The sequence below is a fragment of the Tiliqua scincoides genome, chromosome 15 (assembly GCF_035046505.1).
Source record: "Tiliqua scincoides isolate rTilSci1 chromosome 15, rTilSci1.hap2, whole genome shotgun sequence".
Lineage (NCBI taxonomy): Eukaryota > Metazoa > Chordata > Lepidosauria > Squamata > Scincidae > Tiliqua > Tiliqua scincoides.
This window is the reverse complement of record NC_089835.1, coordinates 3,411,026-3,437,436: the sequence shown is the minus strand read 5'-3', so window position 1 is coordinate 3,437,436 and position 26,411 is coordinate 3,411,026. Positions and strand designations below refer to the sequence as shown.

The following is a 26,411-nucleotide window of genomic DNA, read 5'->3' as shown; positions in this document are numbered from 1 at the left end:
GCGGGCCAATCAGCCTTCCCGGGGCGCGTGCCGGTCAAATGGGGAAGCGACCGATGAGCGTTCGTTCCGAGCAAGTCCCGCCTCCGCTTGCCAATCAAACGGGGAAGCGACCAATGAGCGTTCGATCCGAGCAAGTCCCGCCTCGGCTCTGCCAATCAAACGGGGAGGAGCAGCCAGGGGGCGTGTCTCTTTCCGCGCTCCCAGCGATGTGCGTGTTTACAGACAGGCAGAGCTGCTCGCCTGCGGCGTGGCCCTTCGCGGATTCCGTAGGAAGGGCTGGAACGCGGCTTGTTCGCGAAGCAGTAAAGATGGCGGCGCCCATGGAGGGGGAAGGAGAGAGGCGTGGGGAGGCACTGCTGTGAGAGGAGAGGAGGCGGAGCAGCGCCAGGTAAGGCCCCCTGGCTGCCCCCCTGCGCTGGGGGCCCCTGGTCCCTGTCCCAAGAGGCCTGCAGTTGAGACCCAAGCGCAGGTCTCTGCCCTCAGGGGCCTACAGTTGGGACCCCAGTGGCCCTGGGTCCCTGCTCCCAAGAGGGTTACAGTAGAGACCCCAGTGGCCCTGGGTGCCTGCCCCAAGGGGTCTACAGTTGGGACCCAAGCAGAGGTCTCTGCTCTCAGAGGGCTTATAGTTGGGAACCAAGGGGCCTTGGGCTCCTGCCCCCAAGGAGCTTCTAACTGAGACCCAAGCAGCCTCAGGTCCCTACCCCAAGGGGCCTACTTATGAGACCCAAGCAGAAGTCCCTACTCCCAAAGGGCTTTACAGTTGAGACCCAAGCGGCCCTGAATCCCTGCCCCAAGGGGCCTACACTTGAGACCCAAGCATAGGTCCCTGCCCCCAAAGGGCTTTACAGTTGAGACCCAAGTGACCCTGGGTCCCTGCCCCCAAGAGGGTTACAGTTGAGACCCAAGCATAGGTTTGGGCTGTGGATCCCTGCCCCAAGGGGTCTATAATTGAGACATTTTCCTCCCTGCACCCACAAGTGCGCTCTCTCTCTCTCTCTCTCTCTCTCTCTCTCTCAACCTTCTGGGGCAATCTTTGGGGAAGCCTCTTCAACTGAAGCATCTCTCCTCACAAGGCTCTGCCTTCCTGGCCCATAAGCACGTTGCTGCAGGCTAAAGCAGTCAATCAATGGTGACCCACCTGAAATTGGTTCACAACCCACCGAGTGAGTCCTGACCCACAGTTTGATGTAGGGGTTTCTGCTGTTTCTCAGCAGCAAAGCCGCACTTGTTTTGTATACTGTGTGCCTGGTTTGGTCGCTGGCAGCATCTTCAGGTAGGACTGGGAGAGACCAGATGTTTGAAGGCCACCCTGGAGAGCTGCCAGGTGGTACTGAACTAGATGGACAGAACCCCTGCAAATAAGGAGGAACCCCGGTGCTATTCTTCAGTGAAGGAAGGAAATAAGGAGGTTTTAAGTGCTGAATGCGTAGACCAGGGGTGTCGAACTTGTTTCATACAGAGGGCTGAAGTTAGCATTCATGGTGCTGGCTGAGGGCTGGAAGTGCCATCATTAAGCAGATGATGGCCAGAAAATAAGCGCTTTGTTCTCACATAGAAACCCATTAGCTGCAAATGACAGAAGAGAAAATGTGCTAATCTTGTTCAGGTTTTCAAGATATGAGTGCCTATTGTCAGGTTGAGAGAGCACAATTATATTGGGGGGCTGGATGAATTGCTTCTGGGGGCTGCATTTGGCCCTTGGGTCTTATGTTTGACACCCCTGACCTAGACCGATGGGGATTGTGGTTAGCCACAAACACTTGACACCCCTGACCTGGACAGATGGGATTAGCTACAAACATTCCTTATCTCTTCACTCTCTTTTGAAGTGGCAACTCTGCATAGAATGTAGTGTTGCAAAACATGGTCAAAGATCCTCTTGGCAACACTGACTTCCCTTCTGACCATTTAATTTTTATGTTCAACACAGGGAGAATTCCAGAGGTTGTGTGTGTTGGACAGCAATCCTCTTCCATAGGCGCCGTTAGCTGAAGCCTCTTTCAGAATCTATGCACTACTGAAAGGTTGGTATTCATGGTATGCCTTCAAATATATAAATAATAAACTCTGATTCATCGCTTCTCTGTCTTTGGGCCAAGATCAAGTATCGTAGCTGTAGTTATTGGTTTAAGAATTATGGGCAGGAGGTCTGGTCTAGAGGGTTGAGCCTCCGTTTGCCTGAAGATAACATCTGCAGGTCGCCAGTTCGAGGCCACTGGCACCGTGAATGGTGAGACCTTGAAGCAGCTGACAAGCTGAGCCGAGTTATTCCACCTGCTCTTTGGTGTGAGCAAAGAAGCGTCTTGGCTGCCCTCCATGTGAGAGATGAAGGAGCTGCTTGTCAGCTTGCGTCGGAGTAAACTGGAGGCCAGCATGTAATAGCAGATCAGAAAGATCCATCTGAAATGTTGTGGTTCTTGAAAGATAGAACCTTTCTTCAATTGTAAAAATTGCTACAGGGATTTAGAACAGCCTGCCTTTGTAAACTGCCTTGAATAAAGTCTGAGGAGAAATCTGATGACCAAGAAAGGCGGTATATAAATACCTGTATTATGATGATGTGTCTTTGATTGTAAAAAGTATACAAAATGTTCACAAATCTACAAGTGCTACAGTATTGTTGTCCTGCATATACTGTATCAAAACCACTTGATACTGTGTGTAAAAGATCTAGTACATTGTCTAGTACAAAAGATGTAGTACGAATGTTTGCGAACCACTGAGCTGGTATATAAATAGTTTATACTGAAATGAGAAGTGTTCCTCTTAAACGTTTGTAATAGTAAATTAAATATTAAAGCTTAAGTTGGTTATTTAATTCGGTATTAGGGCTGTGCACTGTTGTGAGTTTTAGCATTCCAAAAGTGAATGAAGATACTTCACTTCATTCCTTCCCTTACTTTTATCTAATAGCCCAGTCCTACGGAACTCCCTGCACACTGATGCAGCCATGCTAACAGGGCACATGCTGCTTCCCACAGGAGAGTTTTGAGCCATGAAGGCCTCCTTGTGATAAGGGAACATTTGTTCCCTTGCCCCAGGTTAAGTCCTTGCTGCCTCCTTTGCCCCGGGGTAAGTTCTTTACTCGGATCTTGGCCAGGGTCTGACTGGGAGGGTGGGAAAGGGGGATAGATATCTGTGGCATTGCTGCCTCTAATACCATCCTCTTCTTGGCACTGATCTGCCCTCCTCCCTGCCTCTCTTCTCTCCATTCCTCCTTTCGCTATGCAGAATTAATAACCAATCTAGTAGCTATAAAACAAATGAATTACCAGTTCCCGGTTGGCTGACATTACAGTGGCAATTATTTTACGAAACGTACCGTTACTGAGGGCCCAATCCTGTACAGCTTTCCAGTGCTGATGCAGCCATGCCAACAGGGTGTGTGTTGTGATGGGGAGGTAGTCACTAAGGCCTCCTCAAATTAAGGGTACTTTTGTTCTCTTATATCAGGGTTGTATTGTGGCTGCATCTGTGCTGGAAAATTGGATAGGATTGGGCCCTGGGTCTGTTGGCATTATGATCCTTGTCATTCTTTCTATGCTCAGTAGTACTACAGACTAGGAAGGAGTAATCATCGGGTGTGGCTGAAGGAAATGTGATCTTTTTGTTTCTATTGTATTTTTGCTGCATGGACTAATAACAGCAGTTCTCAAACTTTCTGGTCTCCGGAGCCCTTTACATTCCTATTGGAAGGAATAAGTTGCATTCCATTAGTCTGTGGAACTCCATATTTATTTTATTTATTTTTCACGTTTTTATACCGCCCTTCCTCCAAAGAGCTCAGGGCGGTTTACACAGCTGCTCCTCCCCTCCTCCTTGTCCTCACAACAACCCTGTGAGGTAGGCGAGGCTGAGAGAAAGTGACTGGCCCAAGGTCACCCAGGAAGCTTTGTGGCTGAGGGGGGTATTGAACCTGGATCATCCAGGTCTAAGTCCACCTCCCAAACCACTACACCACCCTGGCTCTCACCCTTGTCACAGGGTGTGGGGATGGCATCTGGCCTGGATGCCTTTAAAAGGGAACTGGACCAGTTTCTGGAGGAAACGTTCGTTGTGTGTGCAACCTCCTGATTTTAGAAGTAGGCGACCTCAGAATGCCAAGATGAAAGGGAGAGCACCAGGATGCAGGAGTTTTGTTTGCTCCCTGAGGCATCTGGTGGACCACTATGAGATACAGGAAGCTGGACTAGATGGGCCTATGGCCTGATCCCGTGGGGCTGTTCTTATGTTCTTAACTACAATTCCCAGGAAGCCTTGCAGGTCTCTTGTTATCTGGTGTGCTCCCTGGGGCATTTGGTGGGCCGCTGTGAGATACAGGAAGCTGGACTAGATGGACCTATGGCCTGATCCAGTGGGGCTGTTCTTATGTTCTTAACTACAATTCCCAGGAAGCCTTGCAGGTCTCTTGTTATCCGGTGTGCTCCCTGGGGCATTGGGTGGGCCGCTGTGAGATACAGGAAGCTGGACTAGATGGGCCTTTGACCTGATTCAGCAGGGCTCTTCTGATGTTCTTATTCCTAAAAGGATTTTCAAAGAGCCCCACAGACTTAAGTGTGGAGTCTCAGGTAGCTCCAGATCGCAGGTGCATTCGTGGAGTGCCACAGGGCCAAGCCCAACGTGATATATCTGAGAAGAGACGGCACAAGAAGGGAATGAGGAAGGAGAGCCGTGAACAGGGGAGGTGGGAGGGACAGTCTAACAAGCTAGACAGGGGGCAGATGGCAGTCACTGATGATGTGCTCAGGGAGCCCCAGAAGGTGTCTCGGGAGTCTTGGGGCTCCTAAAAGCACACTTTCGGAAATGCTAGACCAGTGGTTCTCAACATTTGTCCTCCACTATACCATTTCACATGGTCCACCTAGTCGAAGTACCATTGGAAGTAATTAGTGATGATATCATTGCTAGTTGCTTTTGGGTTGGAAGCCCAGAAGCGATGTGACAAGCACCAGTAAGAGGCTCAGGGTGGACCAGAGGGCTATTTTGAGTGTGGAAAAGCATGCATTAAAGCCTCCTACTACTGTTGGTTGCATCACATTCCTGGTCTCCCTGCTGGGCGGCACGTTTCTAGGGGTCCAGCAAGTACCACCAGACACCACCTCAAGTACCACTAGTGGGCACCCATACCACTGGTTAAGAAACGCTGTGCTAGACTAATAAAAGTTATCTTAACGCCAGGAGTGCTTTGGGTCTGTAGGAAGCTAGTGCATGTCTATTATAGTAAAAGAACAGCAATCTGTGTTCTGTAAGCTGTGTTTGTAATAAGCTGTGCTGTTGTGTTTTGCAGGGACAATGCTGAGGATACTGAAGAGACTCGTCCTCCAGGGACATAAGCTGAGCCCTTCCCTGTTTGTGAGTTCACCCCCCTCCCCAGATTAAACATGTGCTGCTTTCCTTTGACCTTTCCACACCTGGAATAACAGGAAGCCTCACTTTTCCAAGCTTGTACATTGCCACGTAATTCAGGCATGAGGAACGGAGATTCCTGTAGAAACAGCTCCACCTTCTGGGATTCCTGGCCGAGCCTCAGTTTCTCCATGTGGCTTCTTGTTGGTTCACCTCTCAAAATGTTGCCCCAAGCCTTTGGCACCAGCAAGCAGAAGAGCTTGGCAAGGACTGCTTTCTGTCTTTGGGATGTGTGCCGTGAAAATACTGTAGGGTTGTTTGCTTGGAATGCATGAGCTGGACCTGATCTTGTCTGATCTTGGAAGCTAAGCAGGGTCAGGCCTGGTTAGTATTTGGATGGGAGACCGCCTGGGCATACCGGGTGCTGTAGGCTTATACCATGATTTCGGAAGCTAAGCAGGGTCAGGCCTGGTTATTACTTGGATGGGAGACCGCCTGGGAATACCGGGCACTGTAGGCTTATACCATGATCTCGGAAGCTAAGCAGGGTCAGGCCTGGTTATTACTTGGATGGGAAACCGCCTGGGAATACCGGGTGCTGTAGGCTTATACAATAGTTTTTCGAGACTGAAGGTTGCCAACCATCCATGGAAATCTGAGCATGGTGCCTTTGAAATGAATGGGACAAGTTACAGTGAAATTGTATGTACACCTACTCAGAAGTCTTGTTCCTGCTAACCGGCATGGCTGAGCAGCTCGAAGCCGAGTGCTCAGCTTGGAGCTTCGCTGAACCAGAAGTTGGCGCAGACAGATGATGTCATCACCGAATGCTGGAAAATGCAACTGTGAGCAGCCAAAATTTAATATCCGCCCTGCCCTCAGAAGGCCTTAGAAAGGCACTTCCAGTTTTTGCACCAAAAAAGTGCCTTTCTGTGGCATCAGGAGTTCCTTCTGAGGTCTGGGAAGGCTGTGCGTGGCCTTTCGGAGCCTTGGGGTGCCACATTCTTTTTGCATCAGGTCTGCTGTTGTCCGTGTGTGTTGCCACCCCTTTAAGGCATGGTATCCAGGGCATTGTATCCCTTAGCTACACCACTGACCTGGAAGAGCTCTGTTTTTAGAGAGAACCTTTCTCAGAAGTCTTGCTGAATTCAATATGACTTCCTCCCCAGGAAGGGTTTAGGATTGCAGCTGAAACCCTGTCTGTGTTGATTTCAATGAGACTTAATTAAGAAATCACTCTTTGTTAGATACAACCCATGTATAATGGGGCATTGATTATAAGACATCCTTAGGCTGCAATCCTGTCCACACTTATCTAGGAGTAAGACCCACTGAATAATCCTATCTTATCCTATCCCACTTACTTGGGAGTAAGCCCCACTATAATGGGTCTTCTGAGTAGAAATGCATAGGATTGTGCTGTAAGTCCCTCTGTGTTCAATGTGCCTTACTCCCAGCTAAGCGTGCCTGAGACTTTAGCTTCCTGTACCCACTTGCCTGGGAGTAATAAGTCTCATTGAGCACAGCAGAACTTTCTTCTGAGTAAATATAAGTAGGCTTGCATTGCAAGTCAGTCCCTTTGCTCTTGAGTGCCTCTTTCCATGAGATGAATGAGATGTCCAGAAGAGGGTGCAAGTCTACTTCTGACTGAAATGCTCTTTCCTTCCCTAGGCGGAGCAGGACTGTTTCTTTCACTCCACTTCCAGGACCTGGCAAATAACAGCCGCAGTCCAGAATGCTCAGCTTTCCCCAGAAAAGCCCAGAGCGGTCTTCCGTACCAGTGAGAGCGACCCGGTGAGTTTACTCTATGAACAGATGCCTGGTGGCTGAGGTGGACTGGAATGAGGGTTGACTTAAGAACATAAGAACAGCCCCGCTGGATCAGGCCATAGGCCCATCTAGTCCACCTTCCTGTATCTCACAGCGGCCCACCAAATGCCCCAGGGAGCACACCAGATAACGAGAGACCTGCATCCTGGTGCCCTCCCCTGCATCTGACATAGCCCATTTCTAAAATCAGGAGGTTGCACATACACATCATGGCTTGCAACCCGTAATGGATTTTTCCTCCAGAAACTTGTCCGATCCCCTTTTAAAGGCATCCAGGCCAGATGCCATCACCACATCCTGTGGCAAGGAGTTCCACAGACCAACCACACGCTGACTTTTGGAGCCTGGCAGGTTTGCCCACTCGGAAGAGATGGCTTGTTTGTCCCAGGCAGGCCAATGGTTGGGAGCTCCCAAACTGGCAGCCAAAAGAACAGGAGGGAAGGAGATATAGAAATCTATTTCAAGGAAATATAGAAAAATGGTGTGAATCTGTCTTTCTATGCCCGTTGCATCTGGGCAAATGAACATAAGAACATAAGACAAATGACTTCTTCTGGAGCACAAAGAAAATTCCTTCAGTAAGTATTTGACTCATGCAGGCCCATACTTCCCTTGACGGATCAGGTCCAGCCTAGGGGCACTTCTGGATCCACGGGGGAGTGGTTGTGGCCAAATGTAGGCTGACTTGCTGGCTGGGCCCCTTCCTGGAGGGCAGGGCTTGGCCATCCTCCTTCAAGCCGTGGCAGCTTCTTGGACGGGCTACTGTAATGTGCATCCCTTAGGACAGGGCTTCTCAAACAGGGGCGTCGCAACGTCACAAACTGTGGGCCCTGGCCTGTTTCCCCATAAGGGACGGGGGCAGCTAGAAGGCAGGGAGGAGGCAGCTTTGAAAGCTAAAGTGGAGCGATCGCGCTCTGCTAAAGCGGAAGTGGAGCGCGATTGCTCCACTTTCACTTCTGAAGCTGCGGGGAGCCCTGCAGAAGGTCGCGCTGGGCTCCCTGCACCCCTGGGAGGCTGCAGGAGGTTCGGTAAGTGGACCCGAACTCCTGCAGCCCCCCGAGCAGCGCAATCCTGCCCCCCTCCCCTGCAAGAACTTAGAGCGGCTCAAGCTTTCTCTGAGAGTTTGAAAATCACTGCTCTAGAAGACTGTTTGGAAGCTTCTGCTGCCATAGAATGAAGCAACCCAATTATGAACGGGTTGGGGATAGAGTACCCAAATCCCCCTTCTGTGTATCCCCTTTTTATGCCCCTTTCAGTCTGAGAATCTCTCATGTGGCTAACCTTGGGTGTTCACTGCCAAATAGGAGGTCTCTTGATCTTTGTTAGGTAGTGGTCAGAATGTCTGATTAGGGAGAACTGGATTCAAATCCTGCACAGTCGTGAAGTGTTGTGGGTAACCTCGAGCCAGTTTCTTTCTCTCCTTGCCTGCCTCACAGGGTAAAGGTGAGGGGGTGAGACTCGTATATGCCATCCTGAAGACTAAGGGGGCTCTGTAGCTCAGGGGTTTTGTATGCAAGATTCCCTCTGTGGGGCTGAGGAAAGTGTTTCTCATATTGTATGTTGGGACCCACTAGGTGGGTCACGAGCCAATTTCAGGTGGGTCCCCATTCTTTTCAATGCATATTTTATTTTTAATAGAGTTGATGCTACCGTGGGATGTGACTGCATTTGGGGAAGTGTAGCAGGTGTACTTTCAACGGGCTCCTATGTAAATACTTTTAACAATGACAGTCAACGGGGCTTACTCCTAGTTAAGTGTGAACAGGATTTCAGGCAGCCTTTGGGATGCTGGGGTTTTTTAAAACTGATCAGCAACTTCTTGGGAGAGTTCGAAGGGTTCTTTTTTATTTTTTATTTTAAAACTTATACATATTGCAAACTTAGTTAATTGATTTGATGTTTGTCATATGGGTGTGTTAAAAATTTTCCTGCCATGACATCATTCCCAAATGAATGACATCACTTCCGGTGGGTTCCTGGTGTTGAAAGGTTTGAGAACCACTGGTCTGGGGAATTTGAAAGCTGCTGCACTAGCTTGTGCAAAGCAGCACTATAGGGCACTTGTGAACCCCTTGTGAGTCTTGGAGCCCTGAAAGTTACCCTGGTCGTGTAACTGAAGTAATGTTAACCCAAACTCTTTTGGTTTAGTTTTAATTCTCTTCGCTTGTATGTTTGTTGTGAAACCTGTGTTTGGTGTATCTTCCCCCACCCCTGTTTTATTTTATTTTGAAATACAGTATATAAATTTAATGGGGCTATCAAAACACTTAGAGGATTTTAGTTGCTTGATCATCCTTTTAAGGCAGTGGTTTCCAAACTTTATAGTACCGGGACCCACTTTTTTAAAACACTTTACCAGGACGCATGTAAGTTTACCAGATCTTTTTTTAAAAAAAGATCCGGAAAGAAATATTCTATTCATTTAGTTGTAAGAATAACCCCAAAAAGGACCCTCAAACATTTATCTCCCTATATTTACACAGGCTTGCAGACTGTAGGAGCTCAGCTCCTTGCACGGCAACTAGCAGCTATCTTGTAGACTGCAGGAGCTGTGCTCTTTGCAGAGGAATAGATACTATAGCTGCTAATTACTTTGCAAAGAGCTCTGCTCCTGCAGTTGCAGGACAGCTGCTAATTGCCCTGCAGATCCGTCAAAGGGCGATGAAAAGGTCAGGTAACCAATTGTCTCAAGGCAGAAGCAAAAAGCTAAAAAAAACTCATTGTCACTTTTCTTATTTCACGCACTTTTATAACCCTAACCCTTTCCTCCAAGGAGCTCACGGTGGTGTACATAATTCCTTTCTTTGCTTTTGTCCTCACAACAACCCTGCGATGTAAGAGAGGCTGAGAGGCAAGGTCGCTCAGGAAGCTTCTTAACTGAGCAGGGATTTGAACCTGGATCCTCCACCACTATACCATCCTGGCTCTCGTAATGGGCTAAAATCCTGCCTGTGTATATAAGAGAGCGACAACAGAGCTTTTTAACCCTTCGGCTTAATGGCAGCTTAATAACTTCTGGCAGGGCTGTTAGTCTACCTGTGTTGGGGTTCTGGCTACTCTGCCCACCTCCCAAGACTTCTAGCCCCAGGTCTGTCTTGAAGCTTCTGGGTTGACATCTTCTAGCCTAATGAGCGAATATTCGTCTATCGGGCTTCCCTTAATTTTTCCTTGCTGATTCTCTCTTGGAGGAAATGGCTTCAAAAGAATTGCTTTCAAGCTTGCTGATTGAAATTCTCCCCCCGACGGGTTTAATCGCCTGAACCTTTCATTGATTTCCCGCGAAGTCTTCAGCGCCTCTGCAGTTCTACCTTGAATTGTATCTGCGTGCCGGCAAGACTTCCCTCTGCCTTCTCAGCAGCACCCAAGTTAATTTGAAAATGGAGGGGGATTGCCGAAATAATGCCAGCCGACCCAGTGAGACTTCAGAACGGCATGTCTGAGTAGAATAACTATAACGAACAGCTCCTATCTCGTTATGATTATTGGAACAGAAAGCTTGGCCGCTCAACAGGGCTTTTTGATGTGTACGTTGCATTCATCTTTCCCTTCAAGGAAAGGTTTATGTGTGTCCCTTCCGCCCCCTCACTGCTTCCAGATCGGGACTTCTTCTGTTTTTAATCTTTGCCCTGACCTCATTAGGTGACCTTGGAATTCCATTCCTTCTCTGCCTCCGTCTTCCCCATCTGCAAAATGGGGATAAATCATAATCGCCAACCTTGCAGAGTTGTTGTACGGATAATCTCAAGATAACCCATGTGGAGGGCTCTGAGTTGCTCCAAAAACGTTGTCGCTATTCTTCTCCTCGCAAAAACCCTGTGAGGCAGGATAGCTGAGAGAAGCAAGCTTCTGATCCCGTGGTGTTGATTGAATGGGGAGAGTAACTGAATGGGCAGCAGTCTAGATTACACGTGATGAAGGTGGAGGCTTGGAAGGGTATATGTTTCCCATTCGGAAGGTCTCCAGTTCAATCCTGGGCGTCTCCACTAAATCTCTCTCGGCTGGCGGGGCTGGGAAGGACCTTTCCCTCAGCAGCTGATGGGTCATGCCTACCAGAGTTGATGCACTTGGCTAGATGAGCCAGTCACTGTACAAAGGTAGATTTGTCTGCCAGAACACGGAAGAATATATCCTTTGCATAAGGAAGTTCTCGGGTCCAATCTGTTGTTTAATCTCCTGCTTTGGGCCTTGGACAGCTGCTACCAGAAGGCTTAGTGACCAGTATAATGTGATCTCCTGTCTCCCACTGATAGTTTCTCCTGTTCCTTCTATAAAATTTTGTACACTTCCTTTTTTGGATATTATTTTATACATCCATCTGAACAGGCTTTGGCTGAAGTCATGTTTATTGTAGGTGGTGGGGAGAGGGACCTGATTGAGACATACAAAATTATGCAGGGGCTGGATAGATGGGTGTTCTTTTCCTTCTCGTACAACACCAGAATTGGAAGACATTCACTCAAACCAAGTGTCGGGAGAGTTAGAACAGACTAAAGAAAATATTTCTTGACCCAGCATGTAATTAGCCTTTGGAACTCCTTGCCACAGGATGTTCCTGAAGGCCTAGATACATTTAAGAGGGGATTGAACAGATCAGGGGTGTCCAAAGTTTTTGGCAGGAGGGCCACACCTTCTCTCTGACACTGTGTCGGGAACGGGACGCAGAATTAATTTACATTTAAAATTTCAATAAATTTGCATAAGTTTACATAAATGAATATATTAAAGTTGAATTTGTATGAATGAATGAAGGTCTTGCAATAGCTCAAGGCCTATAAAAGGCCTTGCACAAAGCAAGGCTGACCTTTCCTTTGCTGCTGCTACTGCATCACAGACATGAAACAACAAGCAGTGGAGGGAGCCCTCATCCCACAGCTCACGCAAGAGGTCAAACAGTCGCCCTCACACTGAGAGCAGTTGCGTTGGGCCAGTGTGGGCTCCAACAAATCTCTGGAGGACCAGAGCCTCATTGGAGACTGGGGGCTCCCTGAGGGCCGCATTGAGAGGCCTTGAGGGCTGCAAGTGGCCCCAGGGCCGGGGTTTGGGCACCCCTGGTATAAGCCTACAGCACCCGGTATTCCGAAGCAGTCTCCCATCTAAGTACTAACCAGGCCTGACCCTGCTTAGCTTCTGAGATCAGACAAGATTGGGCTATCTAGGGTTAGGGTTAAACTCACCCAAACTCAAAGGGATGGAACTGACTACTGGGGCCTGGGCATTCTGAGAACTGAACTGGGTGACTTATTGCTGGGCTTTAGCAGTTCTGGTCTGCTTAAGTTGCACTTGCCCATGTTTGAATTGTACAAATACAGGTTGGTGCATTTGGAGAAGACCTGTACTGCATATCTGGGACAGCTTTAATCCACTTTCAGTGCACTTCTGTTCTCATAATGCAGTGGTTCTTAAACTTTGAGCACCGGGACCCACTTTTTAGAATGAGAATCCATCAGGACCCCCCGGAACTGATGTCACGACTGAAATTGACGTCATCAAGCAGGAAAATGGTTGTGTGAAACCTCCTTAGACAGAGGAAGTGTACCTAGGAATACCAGTAGCAGGGGAGAGGGGTATGCCTTCAGCCCTGGGGTGTGGGCTTCCAGGAGGTGGCTGGTGCCCCACAGTGGGGGGAAAAGGTCGCTGGACTAGATGGGCCCTTGGCACAGTTCAGCAGGGCTGCTCTTAGGTTCTTTGGTAGTACAAAAAGGAAAGGCACTTTGCCCATGCTCAGAGGTACTCTTGGCAATATTAGTACCAATGCTCCACTTGTTCCAGGAGCGAGGCTTGAGCTTAAACATAATCAACGTCCAGCCTCATTGCACGCCGGAGGGTCTGTGTGTGTTCCACCCCAGACAGCGTTCTGGGGGGCAGCGCTGCACTTGGGGGTAGGAGGCCTGCCGACCACGAGACACAACCCCAGCTCACTCTCTCTGAACTTTTTTTTTATTTACATCCCTTGCTCCGTCCCCTGCCGGGTGCCCTTGATCTGCTCCGGGCCTGACCCTCTTTGCGTCCTTCAGTTTGGGGTGGTTCTTTTTGGGTCTTCGCTGCAGGGCGTGGCGGGTCTGCTGCATCCTTTGCGGGTGGGGGGGTCTGCTTGGTGTTTCGGACTCTGCGTAGCAGCAGCAACATTTGCTCCAGCTCCTCTTCCAATTGGGCCCACAGCTTGCCGTTGGCGGTGCAGAGTTCCACAGGCTTCATAGGTGTGGGAGGGGGGCTCCCCAGGATTCTCTCGCATGCCTCTTTAATCATCATCTCGACCTTGTTCAGTTCTTTCGGGGCTTTCTGCTCACAGGGGAAAAGAGCTGGCGTGAGGTCCCTGGGCTTGGGTGTGTCCGCACTCTATTTAAGAACATAAGAACAGCCCCACTGGCTCAGGCCATAGGCCCATCTAGTCCAGCTTCCTGTATCTCACAGCGGCCCACCAAATGCCCCAGGGAGCACACCAGATAACAAGAGACCTGCAAGGCTTCCTGGGAATTGTAGTTAAGAACATAAGAACAGCCCCACTGGATCAGGCCATAGGCCCATCTAGTCCAGCTTCCTGCATCTCACAGCGGCCCACCAAATGCCCCAGGGAGCACACCAGATAACAGGAGACCTGCAAGGCTTCCTGGGAATTGTAGTTAAGAACATAAGAACAGCCCCACTGGATCAGGCCAGAGGCCCATCTAGTCCAGCTTCCTGCATCTCACAGCGGCCCACCAAATGCCCCAGGGAGCACACCAGATAACAGGAGACCTGCAAGGCTTCCTGGGAATTGTAGTTAAGAACATAAGAACAGCCCCACTGGCTCAGGCCATAGGCCCATCTAGTCCAGCTTCCTGTATCTCACAGCGGCCCACCAAATGCCCCAGGGAGCACACCAGATAACAAGAGACCTGCAAGGCTTCCTGGGAATTGTAGTTAAGAACACAAGAACAGCCCCCTGGATCAGGCCATAGGCCCATCTAGTCCATCTTCCTGTATCTCACAGCGGCCCACCAAATGCCCCAGGGAGCACACCAGATAACAAGAGACCTGCAAGGCTTCCTGGGAATTGTAGTTAAGAACATAAGAACAGCCCACTGGATCAGGCCATAGGCCCATCTAGTCCAGCTTCCTGTATCTCACAGCGGCCCACCAAATGCCCCAGGGAGCACACCAGATAACAAGAGACCTGCAAGGCTTCCTGGGAATTGTAGTTAAGAACACAAGAACAGCCCCCTGGATCAGGCCATAGGCCCATCTAGTCCAGCTTCCTGTATCTCACAGCGGCCCACCAAATGTCCCAGGGAGCACACCTCATAACAAGAGACCTGCATCCTGGTGCCTTCCATTCTGACATAGCCCATTTCTAAAATCAGGAGGTTGCACATACACATCATGGCTTGTAACCCATAATGGATTTTTCCTCCCAGAAACTTGTCCAATCCCCTTTTAAAGGTGTCCAGGCCAGATGCCGTCACCACATCCTGTGGCAAGGAGTTCCACAGAACAACCACACACTGAGTAAAGAAATATTTTCTTTTGTCCTAACTCTCCTAACACTCAATTTTCGTGGATGTCCCCTGGTTCTGGTGTTATGTGAGAGTGTAAAGAGCATCTCCCTATCCACTCTGTCCATCCCCTGCATAATTTTGTATGTCTCAATCATGTCCCCCCTCAGGCATCTCTTTTCTAGGCTGAAGAGGCCCAAACGCCGTAGCCTTTCCTCATAAGGAAGGTGCCCCAACCCAGCAATCATCTTAGTCGCACTCTTTTGCACCTTTTCCATTTCCACTATGTCCTTTTTGAGATGTGACCAGAGCTGGACACAATATTCCAGGTGTGGCCTTACTATCGATTTGTACAATGGCATCATAATTTACTCAGAAGCAGACCCCATTGGGTGTTATTCTTAAGCAATGGCGCACTGAGTTGTAGCTGTGGATTTTGTTTCCATCCCGGTCAGGGTGACCAGGTGTCATAACCGCAAAAGAGGATCAGGCACCCCAAAATGTAGGACGTGACAAAATCAAGGCTAAAACACTCATCCCTTGATTTCATGTGGTTAATTTTAACACAATATTACTTATTGTTAAATTTAAATCAGTGTTACATTACATACGAAGGACACTGATGCACATTATTAAAATTCCCGTTTTTATACTCAGCGTGTAGTTGGTCTGTGGAACTCCTTGCCATAGGATGTGGTGATGGCATCGGGCCTAGATGCCTTTAAAAGGGAATTGGACAAATTTCTGGAGGAAAAATCCATTATGGGTTACAAGCCATGATGTGTATGTGTAACCTCCTGATTTTAGAAATGGGCTATGTCAGATGCAAGGGAGGGCACCAGGGTGAAGGTTTCTTGCTGTCTTGTGTGCTCCGTGGGGCATTTGGTGGGCTGCTGTGAGATGCAGGAAGCTGGACTAGAAGGGCCTGATCCAGCGGGGTTGTTTTTACGTTCTTATACTTGCCTGGTTTTTGCCCCTACCTCTTGTCCTCACAACAGCCCTGCAAGATAGCAGGATGTAACTGGCTTAACAGGTCAACCAGTGAGCTCAAGAGAAAGGTTCTGACCTGGGGTCTCCCCCCACCCCCCAATTCACAGCAGCTCCCATAGATCAGGGCACACACCCCACCTTTTCCTGGCCATTGTGTGTGTGTGTACCTTTTCTTGCTGATCGGTAAGTTGCCTCGGAGTTGCCTCCAAGGGAATCAGGCTTGCGTGGTTCTTTCCCCCTCTACCTCTTGTTGTCTTCACAACAACCCTGTGAGGTAGCTCATCCTCGCCTTGTGACAAGACTGCTGTTTGGCGAGTGCAGGTTTGCCTCCCCTGTTTGCATCCATCCTCAGGATGACAAAACCTGCTGGCAAAAAGGACCTCCCTGCCTTCTCAAGCCCTTTCTGGACACAAGAAAAGCCAAGGCAGATTCTCGCACTGCCCTTCTTTTTTTGCAAGCCAAACCAGCACAATCTATGGGCTACCACCCATCCCATAACATGACCCTGACTCCTTCTCTTCCTCCTTTCCACTCCTTGGATTCTCTCCTTTGTCCACCCCTTCATCCTTCCCTCTCTTAGAGCCCAATTCTGTGCAAGTCTACTCAGAAGTGAGTCCCATTCTAGTTTGTGGGGCTTACTCCTAGGAAATTTCTCTCCTTATAGGCAAGTATCTATAGCAATTTGGGGAGGCCCTGTGTCCCAGGCTGATGTTTCCCACTGCCCCCTACCTCCGCCCCTTTTCTCCATCTGACAAAACCACTGTTGTCCTTTCCATCCTGCACCCAACGCCAGGTACAGGATCACTCTGGAAAAAGAGTCCCTGCCAGTGGTTCTTAGTGCTCTGCCATGCTGGCATCTGATATCTCAAACCTCCCCATACCTGCAGCCCTCTGGCTGATGCTTACCTCCCTGCCCTCACTGCCTCCTCCCTGGCTGCTTGGCAGGGTTGCATCCACCTCGCACACCTCACACTTGGGGAGCTGTGGAAGCTCTTTCTGCCCTCCTGTCTGGCTGATGTTGTTGGTCACAAAGAGGAGGAACCAAGCCAGTGTGCAGCAGCTTCCCAGGGCGATCATCAGGGGCAACCAGGCCTCGTGCCCCTGGGCGGGCACATTGCTGGCCACACGCTGGCGGAGCTGCTGCTCACAGGGCCCTCCTGGTTTGCTGGCTTCCCCCATCAGGAATGCTCCGGCAAGGAGAGCCCAGGCCAGGAGACCGTGCAGAGATAGACATTGGATAGTCATGACTGGGGCACATCTCCAGGGAGCCAGATGGTGGGCTGTGGGGGGCTTTGGCCCTTCCTGCTGTTTCATGCCCTCTGAAAGCTTCCCCCTCTCCTCCCTGAGTATCATCGCTCCCCCCATTGTGTCATCACCGCAGAGATCACAAAGACCGGGCTGTGACCACATTCGCCTTGCCTGGAGGAATCTCTCCATCCTCCTGGGATGCTCAGAGTCCAAGGAGTCAAACTGAACCTGAACCCAGAACCCAATTCAGAGACGGGCTCATTTTCCCCAATGGAGAAAAGAACAACAAAACTTTCCCCAGACCAGAAGTTCTGGGTTGTCTTGGGCTGCTGGCCGGTTTGAAATCCGCGGCCCAATAAATCAGGCACTGAGCGGACACTGGTTTGGATCACAGGTTGTGTCCCTGCCTGTCGGTTTCTTGTTATGCTGTTTGAAAAAACCCTCTAAAAATAAATAATAGCTGGAAATCAGAGTGTATATATTCCACCCCCCCCATTTCACTTGGATTCCTTTGGCAAACCTGCGTCCTAAGCAAAAGGGTTTCGAGTCTTCTTCTGCCTGAAAGGCATCCAAGCCCGTCCCCAGATGTGTCTGAACCCGGTTCCCAAACCACTTTTTAAAGGAGTGTCCAGATCAGAATCGGAGAATGAAACTGAACTGGGCCCACGTCTTGAATGGAGAGACCCTTCTGCTCTGCCACTCAAGCCAATCCTTCTCCTCCACACTTCCTCCTCTGCTCTGCACCTCCCCTTTCTTTTCAGATGCAGGGAGAATGAAGAAGGTCCACTAAGGTCCTTGGGCACCTTGGCCCCCTTGGTGAGCACTCAGGACCAGTTCATGAGTCTCAGACTCCATCTTTGTGGCCCAGGTTCTCATCCCCCTCTCACTTTCTCCAGTCATCTGATGTCCCAACACACCCAGAGTCTCATAAACACACAGACACACCCAGAGTCTCTAGTGTTTTATTTAAGGAAGCTCTCTGCACTTTTTTGGTTGCCTCCTGACTTATTTAAGGAAGCTCCTTGCGCTTTTTTCCTTGCCTGTTCCCTCTCCTGACTGTTCCCTCTCCAGCCATCTAATAGACGGTGATGCTCAGTTTGTCGGTGGCCTGGTCCAGGGCAAGGAGGATCACGTCGTCCCCCAGCATCTTCCGCGGGGCCTGTGTCTGCCTCCGCACATCATTCAAGAATCCCTCCAGCTGTCTCTCCAGGCAACACAGCAACTGGGTGTTGGTTTGCTGGGCCTCACTGCCCCGGATGCTCCGCGCTGGACTGTTGGGCTGGCTGGTGGAAGGCCCAACAGAGACGGGCTTCATTGCAGCGACATCCTGGCAGGACTCCTGCCAGATGAAAGAAAGGGAGAGCTGTTAAGCCACTGTACACTGTGGGGGGGGGGGGTCAGAGTATTTTTCCTGGCCCCTGCGGAGGCAACTTTTCGCTCCCATCTGTTTTGCAAGGTGCACCTGACCAATGGCACCAACAGTGCGCGCAGGTGGCCCCAGGTTCAGCCCCCACTGGGATCTCCAAATAAGGCTGGGCTCCTCAGGTCCCAAGTGAGACTTGGTGCCCTGGTTCGGCTTCCTCCATGTCTCCGCCATCACTGCCTACCTGCTTTGACCCACGTCCTCCCTGCCTCTGGGGCAGCATCCCTAAGTGCTCTTTCCCCCATCTCTCCCCCCCCACCACAAGTATGATGAAACACCAGATTGAACTGAGCTCCGAAAGAACCTCCATGGTCCAGTGCAGTCTATCTGATGGCCGCAAAAGCCTTGGCTCTAGGGACCTTCCACACACAGAGCGTAACATGGTTTGCACTCTTATCAGACGCAGACAGCTGGGGCCAAGTTGCTGGGGAGCCGAGAGCAAATCCTGGCTCGGGAGGGGGGGTGACCATGGTACACCCCTGCACACCCCCTGATGCTATCCCTGTCGCTGGGATAGCCTGGCCCAGGAGGGGCACTATCCTTGCAACCACTTTCTCACCTCCCTCATCCTGATTTTTGGGAGATAACTGAGGACACCTGATTTGTCATCGCAGGATAGAGCCTGCTTCATAAGTCCAGCTGTCCTAATGCGGTGCCCCCCCCACCCCGCCCCCAGAGCCTGAGCAGAGACTGGGGCCCCTTACCAGTCTGGTCCACGCCCCTGCCCCATGCACACAGGCCCCGCTCCAGCTTACCTGCTCCGATTGACTTTGGCCCTCTGTGCACAGGACTGTGCTTCTAGAGAGGTAAGGGAGACCACAGGCGATAATGATGCAGAGGGTGCCAATTGCACACAAAACCACACAAGTTGCTTCTTGGATCCAGTTGGTGCTTGGATCTGGGGCCCCCAGGCTGGTGCTGTTCATAGGAACTGCCCGCTCCAGTCCCTTCCACCTGTGGGGACAACGGGTTCAACAGTGCCCAGACCAGGAAAAAGGACCTAAGCAGAGCAGCCATTGTGGCCAACTGGGGACACTCTGGCATTTTCCTGACCTCAGTGATGTCTCCCATTGTGACTTCACTGGTCAGCCAGGTGAGGGAGACACATCCCATTTGGGGCAGATCAAAATGGCCGGGGTCATTTGATGACCGGCTCCAAAGAGTCGACCATCAGACAGCCCAGTTGGCCAGGTCAACACGTGAATCCAACATAACACCTGCTGTGGTAGGGGGCCCCAGCGCCAGGGGGCCACTGAGAGCTGGCATTGGGCAAGATGCCAGATTCGGCCCCCTAAATTTCCCCTACAAACCAGACGCTGCTCCATTTTTAAAGCGCGTTTTTAGTTGGTAGTTTTCAAGGGGCAGGAGCAAGGTTGAAATGAAAAGACCAGGTTGAGCAGATGGAACTGAAATGAAAATGGGGATCTGAATGGGATCATTCCCTTACTCTGAGTAGTGCCACTTCATTTCTACCTCCTTCAAGTCCTCCTGGTTTGCTTTCTCTTCTCCTGATAATGCAGGGGCATCCAAGGACTGGCTTTCAATCTCTCCCTCATTATTATATGTGATGATTTTGAAACAAAGTCCAGGTGAAATAAACTTGCCTACCTTTTTTATTTTATTTTAATCCCCTTCCCCCAATTTTCTTTTCTGTGCTTCAGACTTGCAGTTGTACTCCATACCATTAGTTTTCCCTTCAAACAATGCCGAAACACAGGTAGACTTGATCCAAGGGCAGGTGTCCTACCCACCCTAGGACATACCGAGGGTTAGGGTTAGAGCCACCTAAACTAGAAGGGGTGGAACTGGCTACTGAGGCCTGGGCATTCTGAGAACTGAACTGGGTGACCTATTGCTTGTGTTATACCAGGATCAAAGGAGAGAGGCCACTGACATCAAAATATGTTTCAAGACTTGTTCCAAGGCAACCTTCAGTCTCTAAAGACTATGGTATAAGCCAGGGGTGTCCAAAGTTTTTGGCAGGAGGGCCACACCTTCTCTCTGACACTGTGTCGGGGACGGGACGGGACGGGGGAAAGAATTAATTTACATTTAAAATTTGAATAAATTTGCATAAGTTTACATAAATGAATATATTAAAGTTGAATTTGTATGAATGAATGAAGGTCTTGCAATAGCTCAAGGCCTATAAAAGGCCTTGCACAAAGCAAGGCTGGCCTTTCCTTTGCTGCTGCTACTGCATCACAGACGTGAAACAACAAGCAGTGGAGGGAGCCCTCATCCCACAGCTCACTCGAGAGGCCAAACAGTCGCCCTCACACTGAGAGCAGTTGCGTCAGGCCAGTGTGGGCTCCAACAAATCTCCAGAGGCTGATTGGAGACTGGGGGCTCCCTGAGGGCCGCATTGAGAGGCCTTGAGGGCTGCAAGTGACCCCAGGGCCGGGGTTTGGGCACCCCTGGAACAGATTGATGGAGGAAGAGTCATCCCAGGTTACAAGCTACGGTGGGTGTGTGCAGCCTCCTGATTTTAGAAGTAGGCAACGAGTTGCAAGGGGGTGGCACCAGGTTGCAGGTCTCTTGTGGTCTTGTGTTCTCCCTGAGGCTTCTGGTGGGCCGCTGTGAGATGCAGGAGGCTGGACTAAGTGGGCCTTGGGCCTGATCCAGTGGGGTTCTTCAGATACTCTTAGCATTGCAGCTCCTGAATTGCGCAGTAGCATTCAATTTTTGTTGCCTTTGCATTATTTAAAAAGCAGCAGATTTTTTAACACTAACCAGTGCCTCACTTGTGCCATGTCACTTGTGGAATCGCACAACCAGAAAGCCCCCTCTCTCGGGGGGGGGGGGCTCCCTCCTTTCTGCAACCGAGTCTCCTTGGTTTCATAGCGTGAGCCACGGGCCGCATAAACCACGCAGGATAATTGGCCCGTTCGGGGCAGCTTTGCCACCCGCCTCTGCCAACGGGTGCCTTTTCGCTGCCGATTCTTCTGGGGTCTCCATGGAAACCGAAACATGCGGGCTGATCCCCCTGTCATGTGACCCCCCAGAGCATCTCTGCGGCCATGCCCAGATGGCAGCGGGATTGTCTCTGACATCCTGGGTCCTGGTTCGTGTTGCCAGGCAACCAGCCCCTGTACGCTGCTGTTGAACAAACAAAATCCAATCTGGGTTAAGCCGCCAGGAGCAGATGCCTCTGTATGGGCTTGAAGAGCGTTGCGCTGTCTCCCAGCCCCTCCCTAATTTCCCTGCTCAGTATCTGTCCATTGAAACCCAAAGGGGCTGGAAAAACTGACCCAGGTTGGGCTGGTGGCTGCTAACTTAGATGGCTTAAAAGGGGGGGGGGTTTGGACAAAGCCATGGGCGATTGGACTAATTCATGGAGGACGAGTGTGAGAGTCACTGGCCGCTCAACATGGTGGTTGTGTTGGAACCTCCAGTTGCTGAGGCAGTCTATCTCAGAACACCAGTTGTTAGGAGTGGTGGGTGAGCCTCCTGCTTGTGGGCTACCTAGGAGCTTGTGGTGGGCCACTGTGGGGGAACAACTGACTAGATGGGCCTCCGGTCTGATCCAGCAGGGTTCTGAACTGAGGAAGGAGGGCAACGTCCCGGTTGCCTGCCGGCCACGATTCTGCAGACAGCATGTCTGTGGTGGGAGACACTCCCCCTGTCCATCCACTCCCCCCAGCTACTCCTCTCACTGCCTGAATTGGAAAAGGAAGAGGGGATCAGAGAGGAGGAAATAGGTGGAAAGAGGAGGAGAGAGGTGGGCTAGAATGTCCAAGTTCCTGTCTTCCACACTTCCTCCTCTGTTTAATCTCCCTCTTCCCTTTCCAATCCAGGCAGTGGGATAAGCAGAGGCTGGAACATTGGGGTAGCACTTGATCTCGGGCGCCAGACTCTTGGGCCAGTCCTGCCTGCCGTGGCGTTCAGCTTCCAACGAGTCCTCGGTTTCATTTGAAGTGTAGAAAGCCCGTCTCTTTGCCATTACAGTCGCGGAAGTGCATGTGGATGCTGCATGATGAGCTCTCAGAAGCTGGAGAAGTTGCTGAAAAGTCCAGCCAGTGTTCAGGAAAGAGTTAATAAGGGGCCAGACCAGAAGCCTGTGTACACCAGCATTCCTGCTTCCCAGATGTGACTAGCTGGATCATTTGGGAAGCCCACAAACTGGGGATGGGCAGATGGACCTCCATCCCGTGCAGCTGGTTTTGTGCCACCAGTGGTATATTTAGTGGTATACTGTCTCTGGACATGGAGGCTCTATTCCCCTATTGTGGCAGTGCAGTTTGGATGCCTCTCGTAGCTCCCTTTATAGCAAGCGGAACGAGTTGTGCGTGAAGTTGGTGACATTGCCAAAGAGTCCTGCTCATAAATAATAGTAGTTGGCATCCTTCAGTCTCGGAAGACTATGGTATCGCACTCTGAATAGTGTTCTGGAATGGAGTGTCCTCTCCAGCGTGCGAAGCCTGGGTAAGGTAGATATGGAGGATAGACTGTTACCCACACAGCAAATCCCCCCTCTCCACATCGCTGAAATGGTCCAATGGAAAGGCAGAGGCCAATACGGTTGGTTCCAGCGGCGTCGCAGGAGTTGCCAGAACGTGACTGTGTTCAGCCATGAACTGCCTCAGGGACTCCAGCTCCAGATTTTGTCTCGAGGTTGATTCCTGAAGCCTTTTCCATAACTGGATGTAGCCACAAGGCAGTGGAGGTTTGGGATCAGAGTTTTCCTTCTCTCAGATGAGCTGCCTTCCCAGGCTGACGAGTCCCATCTACCCGGTGGCTGTTTAGTCGCCTCTTACGACAAGTACAGCCAAACTGAGGGCCTATTCTTATCCCCCAGCCCGAAAAACAAACAAATAAATAATAGAGGTATTTATATACCGCCTTTCTTGGTTGTCAGATTTCTCCTCAGACTTTAATTCAAGGCAGTTTACAAAGGCAGGCTGTTCTAAATCCCCGTAGGGATTTTTACAATTGAAGAAGGTTCTGTCTTTCAAGAACCACAACATTTCAGATGGATCTTTTATGATCTGGTATCACATTCTGGCCTCCAGTTTCCTCCCACGCAGGCTGACAAGCAGCTCCTTCATATCTCACTTGAAGGGCGGCCAAAGAGCAGATGGAAAAACTCGGCTGGGCTTGTCAGCTGCTTCAAGGTCTCGCCATTCACGGTGCCGGTGGCCTCGAACCGGCGACCTTTGGTTGTTATCTTCAGGCAAACGGAGGCTCTACCCTCTAGACCAGACCTCCTGCTCACTAGGGAGTAACAGCCCAATCCTATGCATGTCCACTCAGAAGTAAGTCCTATTGAACTCTGTGGGGCTTACTCCCAGGTAAGTATGCATAGGATTGAAGCCTAAGTCCCGAAGAATGGATCTCAAGGCTGACTTTGGAGTAATGAGTTGGAAGTGCCCCAGGTGAAGCTGGGTGGGTTGTGTCTGTTTAATGGACAAGTTGTTGCAGAATTCTGCTTTCCCCTGTTGAAGACTTTGAATGGTTTCAGTCTCAGGATTTGGCAGGCCTGGGGGGGGGGGAGGACTGGGCCTTCTCTAGCCACGTGTGTCCTTCCTACAAAAGTCCTTGCTGATCACAGTCCTTCCTAAGCTCTCTCCTCTCTCAGGTGGCACCTCGGTCACAGCCCACCTCTTACAGAGGCGAGAAGCAGGTCTGTGACCCACCCGCCCCACTCCCATCCCCTCTGCTTGCCAGCTGCCCTCTGGCAAACCCCACAAGCGAACTTGTAGTAACAGCTGAACTGGAGTACTTTACAACCTGGAGTACTTTACAACCTGGAGTACTTTACAACCACAAGCGAACTTGTAGTAACAGCTGAACTGGAGTACTTTACAACCTGGAGTACTTTACAACCACAAGCGAACTTGTAGTAACAGCTGAACTGGAGTACTTTACAACCTGGAGTACTTTACAACCTGGAGTACTTTACAACCACAAGCGAACTTGTAGTAACAGCTGAACTGGAGTACTTTACAACCTTTTTTCAAGTATCTCTGTTAGTACTGCTGCCCTGGGGCGGCGGGGGGGTGTGACTTAGCTCAGAGTCTCAATTGCAGCAAGGAAGGATTTTATTTTAATTTAACCTGCCTCAACCCCCCCCCCCATGCAGGGGGCCCCAAGGTGGCTTATAGAGGTTAGAATAAAAACTAGAAATACAATAAATCGATGCCTGCTTGGATTTGAATTGGGTTTTTTTTTTGAAGTCCAGTAAAGAACCAATTCAGGGAAGAATGGAAATCAATAGGAAATTGATAAATATACGTGCTTCTTTTCATGCTGTAGGTCAAGCACACCGACGAGCAGCTGGGCCAGTACTACAGCATCCCCCTCCCCGAAGTGAAGACTGTGTTCCCTCACGGACTCCCAGAACGCTTTAAGTTACAGGTCTGTCTTCCTCACCAACCTGGAACGGGGAGGGGTCAAGGCAATCCAGTGGGATAGTGTTGGCTTTTGATCCTGCCCTCTTGCTAGCAGAGATTGGACCCAGGTCCTTCTGTGTGCGAAGCAGGTGATGGAAAGGCAGGCGATACATTTCTCTAAACCCTGGCCCAGGGGCCAGATGTGGCCCGTGGCGAGCCTCTATCCAGCCCGTGGCCAACCTCTTGTCTCCTGAAAGCCTCTGGCCCACTCAACTGCACATGACCAGAACTGTGCTCTGATTGTGTCTGGAGGGTGTTCTGAGGGCCAGAGAGGTTGAATGAATGAGCCCATTTATTCACTCATTTAAGTTCCATCTTTAATTTATTTATTTAAATTTTAAATTTAAATTTTTTTCCAGCCCTCAGCATCACACCAGATATTGATGCGGCCCTCTGGCCAAAAAGTTTGGAGACCCCTGCTCTAAAACAAAGCAGTCTTTGTCAGTTACTTGGTTACCACTTGCACAAGCCTGAAGGGCTCCCCTGCAGACCCAGTAAAGCCATGGTTCCCAAACCTTTTCGAGGCTGCTGCCTGGTTTATAAATGCCAAGGTGTGTGGCCATAATGGTGATTGGGCAGCAGTGCTCCCCTCTCTCCAAGTAGCAGCTTGTTGAACCCTTGATGCACATAGCCGAATCTGCCCCGTCAGTTTCTCAAACCTCCAAAAATTGGGTCACAATCCGCTGGTGGGTGCCAGATCCACAGTTTGGGAACCGCATTTGGGAAAAAACATTGCAGAGGCTAGCAGAGGGCCTGGATCTTATGTGTGCATGCACAAGGCCTGAGATTTATCCGAAGTAAGCCCCGTTGAGTTCAATGACTCTTACTCCTGGTAACTGTGTGTAGGATTGCAGCCCAATAGACTTGCATGAACCAAATCCCCCAAACAGTGGTGGGAAATTTGCTGTTTTAAAATGCATTTTAAATAGAGCAGAAAGAGAGGGAGAACACAAATCTTAACACCTGGTTTTCGGTTACAGAGTTCTCTCTCTCTTTCTCTCTCTCTCTCTGCCATCCTTATACTCTCAGTGTCATATCCTCGGCTTTTCTTCTTTGTCCCAACAGGTGAAAACCTTCAACGAAGCATGCTTCATGGTACGGCAGCCTGCTCTGGAGCTGATTAGCTACTTAAAGCACACCAATGTGGCTCATCCAGCCGTCCGATACATCCTCTGTATCCTTTATCAAATAGGGCTGTGCAGGTGTGACCCCGGATCCGCTCAACCAGCAAGGGCTCTGGCCTCAATTTGCAAGAGTCTGGGATTTGTTTAGCAATGAAAGTCAAGCTTCTAGATCTCATGGCGCAGGAGAAATACTACGAACAGAGCAGAGGGCAGCAAATGCAGTTGTGTTGGAGGAGGGCCAGGGCTAGCTAGAGAATAGGACGGTGAAGAGAGCAAAGGGGGAAAACATTTTCACTGAAGGCATTCTGGAAACAGCTGCGCTGAGGTGCAGAGAAGGATTTGAACCCAGGCTGCTTCAGAACCCTGCCAGCTTTCCCCCCAAAACCTGACTGACGCTTTTTCCTTGCAGATCAAAATTCCGTTGTATTCAATGAGGGCTTGTTCTCAGGACAGCATGCATGGGGTTGCAGCTTTAGCCACTAGGCTGTACCACATTAACGGAGGCCGTTCGAGTTCCTTGGTGGCATTTGTAGGAAAAGTTTGTGTGCTTTTTCAGTTGTAAAAGTGGCAGGGCTGCCACGGTTTC

The 26,411-nt window shown here is 50.2% G+C and overlaps 1 protein-coding gene across 1 annotated transcript in view; it reads left to right on the top strand.

The window, feature by feature from the left end:
• The first annotated feature begins 222 nt into the window (after positions 1–222).
• Positions 223–26,411, top strand: part of DAP3 (death associated protein 3) — a 38,885-nt gene continuing 12,696 nt past the window's right edge. The window contains exons 1-6 of the mRNA XM_066610255.1: positions 223–388; positions 1,931–2,024; positions 5,288–5,352; positions 7,018–7,140; positions 24,565–24,666; positions 25,767–25,875. Of these exons, the coding sequence (XP_066466352.1) occupies positions 5,293–5,352; positions 7,018–7,140; positions 24,565–24,666; positions 25,767–25,875 (394 nt within the window). The 5' untranslated portion in view covers positions 223–388; positions 1,931–2,024; positions 5,288–5,292. The remainder of the gene's footprint in view (positions 389–1,930; positions 2,025–5,287; positions 5,353–7,017; positions 7,141–24,564; positions 24,667–25,766; positions 25,876–26,411) is intronic.